Source organism: Mastomys coucha, unplaced genomic scaffold (assembly GCF_008632895.1).
Source record: "Mastomys coucha isolate ucsf_1 unplaced genomic scaffold, UCSF_Mcou_1 pScaffold1, whole genome shotgun sequence".
Classification (NCBI taxonomy): Eukaryota; Metazoa; Chordata; class Mammalia; order Rodentia; family Muridae; genus Mastomys; species Mastomys coucha.
In genome coordinates, this window is record NW_022196891.1 from 62,872,255 (window position 1) to 62,878,961 (window position 6,707).

At 40.8% G+C, this 6,707-nt stretch overlaps 2 protein-coding genes across 6 annotated transcripts in view; both read left to right on the plus strand.

Annotated features, from left to right (window-relative positions):
- Positions 1–2,188, plus strand: part of Mpc2 (mitochondrial pyruvate carrier 2) — a 24,926-nt gene extending 22,738 nt beyond the window's left edge. The window contains exon 5 of the mRNA XM_031387990.1: positions 1,967–2,188. Coding sequence (XP_031243850.1) covers positions 1,967–2,003 — 37 coding nt within the window. The 3' untranslated portion in view covers positions 2,004–2,188. The remainder of the gene's footprint in view (positions 1–1,966) is intronic.
- A 4,022-nt stretch (positions 2,189–6,210) lies between these two features.
- The window catches only part of Adcy10 (adenylate cyclase 10), an 82,902-nt gene continuing 82,405 nt past the window's right edge, over positions 6,211–6,707 (plus strand). For 3 of the 5 annotated variants that reach the window (XM_031388003.1, XM_031388014.1, XM_031388022.1), the window contains exon 1: positions 6,272–6,441. The gene's annotated coding sequence lies outside the window, so the exon portion shown is untranslated. Of the gene's footprint in view, positions 6,442–6,707 lie in introns of all 5 variants that reach the window. The other 2 variants (XM_031388028.1, XM_031388037.1) reach the window with 2 other exon arrangements.

The window sequence follows — 6,707 nt, forward strand, 5'->3', positions numbered from 1 at the left end:
TATTATCCTTAGGTTTGGTCTTCTCATTGCATCCTGGATTTCCTGGATGTTTTGGGCTAGGAGCTTTTGCTTTTTGCATTTTCTTTGACTGTTGTGTCAATATTTTTTGTGGTGTCTTCTGCCCCTGAGATTCTCTCTTCTATCTCTTGTATTCTGTTGGTGATGCTTGCATCTATGACTCCTGATTTCTTTCCTAGGTTTTGTATCTCCAGGGTTGTCTCTCTTTCTGATTTCTTTATTGTTTCTATTTCCATTTTTAGATTCTGGATGGTTTTGCTCATTTCCTTCACCTGTTTGATTGTGTTTTCCTGTAGTTCTTTAAGGGATTTGTGTGTTTCCTCTTTAAGAGCTTCTAGCTCTTTAACCTGTGTTCTCTTGCATTTCTTTGAGGGTACTATTTATGTCTTTCTTAAGGTCCTGTATCATCATCATGACAAGTGATTTTATATCTGAATCTTGCGTTTCCGGTGTGATGGTGTGTCCAGGACTTGCTATGGTGGGAGAATTGGGTTCTGATGATGCCAAGTAACCTTGGTTTGTGTTGTTTATTTTCTTACGCTTGCCCTCTGCCATCTGGTGATCTCTATTGCTACCTACCCTTGCTAAATCTGACTAGAATCAGTCCTTCCTGTGATCCTGGTTGTATCAGAACTCCTCAGAGTCAGGCTTTCTCTGTGATCCTGTGATTCTGGGATCCTGTGACCCTGGGCTTGTTAGAGCAACTGGGAGTGCAGCAGCTTTCTTTGGGTGTTGTGGGACTGGCTGCAGAGCTTGCGCCCAAGGTCTGCTCAGGACACCAGCCCAGAGAGATTGGAAGGAAACCAAGCCACTCTGCTGGCAGAGTTCCTGTGTGCCTGGACCCGCAGGTCCCAGTTACTCCCGGTGTTGGGACAGATGTTGGGTCCTCCTCACCTCTTATCCTGAGTGTGTCCTGTTTCTATTTCACTAGCAGATATGGGAGTGTTTAGATCGTTGATCTGATCTTGATTTAACTTTGGTACCTGGTATCTTGTCTAGAAAATTGTCTGTTTCATCCAGGTTTTCCAGTTTTGTTGAGTATAGACTTTTGTAGTAGGATCTCATGATTTTTTGGATTTCCTCAGTGTCTGTCGTTATGTTTCCCTTTTCATTTCTGATCTTAAGGCTCCACCGCTTAAAGGTTCTATAACTTCCCAAACAGCACCACCCTGGGGACCAAGTGTTCAAAGACATGAGCCCTATGGATAGATGGCATTTCTCATTCAGACCAGCACCACAACATATAAAACTCATGGTGTACTAAGTAAATTCCATCGTCATTCTTTTCACTTGCTTTCAACTATGTGTACTAAGTGAGCTTTAAATGTATGGGAATTTTATATAAATATTCACATTGGCCAAGGGACATTCGAGATTGAACATAAAGGGCTGAAGGCATGGCATGGCTGTTAGAAGTGCCAGTGACTCTTTCGAGGACTGAAATTTGACTCTCAGCACCCATGTCATGTGGCTCACAACCACCTGTAACTCCAAGCTACAGGAAATTCAGTTTCTGGTCTCTACAGAAACCTGTACACGTTCACATGCACACATAAACACATGTATACAAATAATTATTTTTTAAATAAAGATTGAAAATAGGTCAGTGGATGCGGCTCAGAGGTCCAGTGCTTGCCTAGCGTAAGTGAGCCCTTGGATTGGACCCTACTCACTGGAATTTTTTTTAAACGTGTGTGTGTGTTTGTGTGTGTGTGTGTGTGTGTGTGTAATAAAAATTACAATTTATATAAGAAACTTATGCCATATAAATGGTAAAAATCTGAAACAGAGAGCAGAAGCAAGTGAACCCTTTGAGTGTTCGCCTTTTCCTTCTGCCTGTTTCTGTAAGCTCTGTGGAAGATTATATTTACAGTGGGAAAGAAGTGCTTCCCATTCTTTCTGTACCTGTTGTTATTGATAACGATTCATCTCTCTGTTTTCTTTATAGATATAATCAAGAACTCAAATCTAAAGGAATCCAGTAAGAGAGTTCCTGGTCACCTGAATATTCTAGATGTGGACAGAAACATTGGAACCTAGTGTATTTGATTATTGATAGTAAGGTGACGCTAACTCTTCTGATAACATGGAAAAGAATGAAAACAAAATATAACTGTAATTAATAGCTAGCACTTGACTTCACAAAAAATAAAGCAAACTTTTAGTAACAGTTGTCTTTACATATGCCTCAAGGGACTTGCTTTTCGATGGCACCAATGTTGTTTTCTACCATTTGTCCATAATAAAACATACTTGGTCATCTGTACCCAGCTTCATCTAGTTAACCAAAATGTAAACACAAACACATTCAAGCAAACATGCTCAGAGGGTTAAAAAGTCTGCTTGCTAGTGTGGGATGGCCAAGTGGCCACAAGTGGAAGGACATAATGTGCTAGGGGTAAAAGAGAGATAGTCGAGTGACTGGCTAAATGGATTGAACTGTGTTAAAACATTCTAACCAGCCATTCATTCATCACTAGAGATTTTTTAAATAGGATGGTTGTAATGATGAACGGAGACAATTTTGTTCTATTTTTTTGCTGTTTGTTTTCTTTAAGACAGGAACTTGCTATAGCCTAGGGTAACCTAGACTCTTCTCTCCTGACTCGGTCTCTCAAGTGTGGAGATTACAGAAATGTGCTACCATTCCCAGTTTGAGATAATGTTAGCACAGCCTGGTTCATAATGAGTATTAATTTTTAATTACTTCAGTAACTGATATAATACAGCACAAAAGGCTCTAGCGTCCCTAAAAGCTGACCTTCCAGCTTAGTTCTTTGATTTATAATCCGGGTCTTTGGGTAAAGTAAGTGCTTTGCAGAGTCCTCGCCACCTAAGCAGGTCTTCTGTGTCTACTTGTAACCTGTCTCCAGGATCTAGGAGGCTCTGGGCATAGATTACTCTATACTGGAAAGTTATCATCTGATTGGTTGGCCTTACTTTTGAAGTACTGAACTAAAACTGTTAGGAAAGCAGGCCTTCATTAGCACTGTGGCCAGCAAGTCAGCAAAGCTGGGCATTTCAGTATTGGAGACATGTGAGACCTTTGGGTAGGTTGAATCCAGGATGTGTGCATGGGAAACACACACTGTAACCCTGAGCTACATACCACCCAGAGGACCTTTAAAATTATACTATATGACAGGGTTGGAGAAAAAGCTCAGCAGTTAAGAGCACTCAATGTTCTTACAGAGTACCTAGGTTCAGTTCCCAGCACCGCATTGCTACTCACAACCATCTATAACTCTAGTTCCAGGGGATCCATAGCCTTCCAGCCTCTCCAAGCACTGCACACTCTTAGTGCACATACTTATATACAGGCAAAACACTTGTCCCTTATAGTCTGTCTTTGAGGATGAAAGACTAGAGACTTGGGTGTGGGCAAAAGTGAAGTGCTTCTGAACAGCCCTATTATTACTACTTCTCACAAGGCACATTTATCTGTTTGCCATAGGTGTACATGTGTTTCCAAGAGTAAACATTTAGAAAAAACATGAAGTATGGCACATATTGAAAAAAATTAGTAAAATGTATATGTTAACAGACATGGTGCCCCACAGCTGTGACCCCAACATTGGGAAGATCAGATCATATTTTAATACCTTGTAAGTTTGAAGCCATCCTGAAAGAAAGAGTATTTCTTGTGTAGAGTCTCTTAAGCCTTGTTTTCCATCTCTTGAATGAACAATACCCCTGTTGGTTCACAAGATTTTATTGAAGCCAGAAGTGAGTGCACTCTAGTAATCCCAGATCTAGGGAAACAATCTTGAATTCTAGACAAGCATGAACAATAAATATAGCAAGACTGCCTGTAAAAGTGCGTGTGGGCTGGGGAGGTGGGGAGGTATGATGGTACATACCTGTCATTCACACACTTGGGATGGGTGGAGGCATGAAGGTCAGGAGTTCAAGGCTCATCTCAGTGACAAGAAACACTGTCTCAAAAAAACAAAATGATAAGCTGGGTGGTGATAGTGTATAACTTTAATCACAGCATTCAGAGGCAGAGGCAGGTAGATCTGTGAATTTGAGGCCAGCCTGGTCCACAGAGTGAGTTCCAGAACAGCCAACAGAGGTACGAAGAGAAACCCTGTCTCAAAAAACAAACATACAAAAACTATACTGATTTATCTCGCAACTACTCTCAAAGGCTTACAAGAGTTTCTTTACTAAACTCTGTAAACTACACTGAGAGTCCATAGGAGGAACTTCCACAGGGCACAAGGCCGCATAGGAGGAACTTCTACAGGGCACAAGGCCGCATAGGAGGAACTTCCACAGGGCACAAGGCCGCATGATGAGTTCTGTGTCAAGCTTTTCTATCAAGTCCCTGTTGACAGCTTTGTAGTAAGTGTTTTCAGGGCCACAGATACCAACTCAGCTGTGCCACATTGACTTGTGAATCTCTTCCTCTGGGATTTCAAATTGATGATTAAAAGTGGTAGCATCGGCTAATGGAGTTATAAAGATTCACTGAAATGACATTTTAGCACTGTCTGGCTCATGCCACATACCTAATGTAAGAAAGTTCAAAAAATGCTATTTTGTTAGAAATAGATACAAGAATCCTTTTTTAGATTCAAGAATTTTTTAATATACCTTTCAGTTTTTCTGTGGTTTAGCATCCATCTCAAGGGAATACTGGTAGAAGGTACAGCAATATTGTTTGTTTTTTGAATAAGCAGATTTTTCTTTTTAAATTGTTAAGATGATAGTGGAAGGTTAAATGTTAACAAAGATTGACCTCAAAGCTCAGAATCTCTTTAAAGCAAAAGTCAATGCTAAGTAAGAGCTTTGTGTAGCAAAATGGGAAACGAAGCTCTAACCTTCACCAACTGAAAGGTCTGTTTAATTGGATTCACGCTGAGACTGGATTCAGTAACATATGCAGAATTAAACTTCCCCTCCTCCTTAAAATGTGCGTTTTTACATTAGGAGTACAGTAAATTTTTAATTGCTAGAATGGACTTTGAGAATATCCACATACATTTTCAGTCAGTTTTTTGTTTAAGTTTTAAGTATGGGCTCTGTCTTAGGGTTTCTGTCGCTGCCATGAAACACAAAAATCAAAGTTGGGGAAGGAAGGGTTTATCTGACTTTGCACTTTGATATTCTACATCATAGTCCATCACTGAAGGAAGTCAGAACTGATCCTGGAGGCAGGAACTGATGCATCCAAGGTGCTGCCTACTCGCTTGTTCAACCTGTTTTCTTATAGAACTCAGGACCACCTGTCTAAGGGTGGGCCCACCACAGCTAGCTGAGTCCACCTACATCAATCACTAATGAAGAGAAGGCCTCATAGGCTCACCTACACCCCAGCCAAATAGAGGCATTCTCTCAACTGTTCACTCTACCTTGTGTCAAGTTGGCATAAAACCAACCAGGACAGCCCCTTTAAAAAATACTTTGACAGTGTCCCACCGGATTATGAAAACTTAAATTCTTATAGGGCCTCAGTAGATTTTAGCGGGATCTTTGAGTAAATTTAGAAACACACATGTAACTATTCAAAAACAGACATATAATTTGTTAAAATTTTACCTCACTAGTAGTAAATTCACTAAAACTGGTAAAATCCATGGCCCTGATACAGTGTGATCACTACAGTAGTGCTCCTTTGTTTACCCACCAACCCCAGCAGCATCCTGAAACCATAGATAGTACCAAATGCTGAGGTACTGTTTGTCATATACATCTAGGACAGTTTTGTTAATGACGTACAGTAAGAAATTAATGACAACAGTAATAAGATGGGACAATTGTGGCAAAATGCTGACAAATCTGCCATACCAGTCATTTATACAGAGTGAGTACACTGGACAGGAGGAGGACTCATGTCCCAGACAGGACAAGTATCTCTGTAATTTTCCATTCATATTTTCAGACCAAAGTTGATCAGTGGTAACTAAGCTTGCGTAACGAAACCAAGGACATGGTGAAACTACTGCATTGGCTAAACTTGAGTGCTTGCTTAAGAGACTTTTCTCTTGATGATAGTCACCTATCAACTGTGACCTAATTTCAGTCACCCTCCACATGGTCAAGGAAAGAGATGTTTAAACTATGGGGTTATTTCAGTCTCTCTAACTGTCTCACATGTCTAGACATGAGAACCTGAGATGGAGCCAAACCAGTCTTCCAAGAGCAGTAGGCCACTCATAGTGTCGGGGGAGGGGAAAGGTGGTACCAGCCAATCAGAAGCATGGTCAGTGCACGTGAAACAATGAACTTCTGATGAGGGTGTGGCCTGGAAAACGGCTTTTTGACAAAACTGTCATTTGATGGGTCAGGTATGGACAGACATGGCACTTGTGCTGTCTTCAAAATTATAACATCAGACCCCTTTCCTGTTCTCTGCATTCCTGAAAGATCTAGTCCCTAATCTAGGCTCAAGCTTTTCCTCAGTCTTGGAGAACAGAGGTATGTGGGAAGTAGGAGTTTCAGTAGAAGAAAGAGCAGAGCCAGGAGGAAAGAGAGCATCTAGTGTCACAGCTAATAGGCTTGAGAAGAGAGTGGTCATCAGGTTCAGTGTTTATAGTTCTGCCAGCCTTTTAGGTAAATTAGAAGCTTAAGTGTGACCCTGTCCTGTTTGTCTTGGATGTCATATATTTCTAGCTTGTTCTGTTTGTTTTCATCAGTTAAATAGTAAGTGCCTACCATGTGAAGGTTCTAGAAAGGTGCTGTGG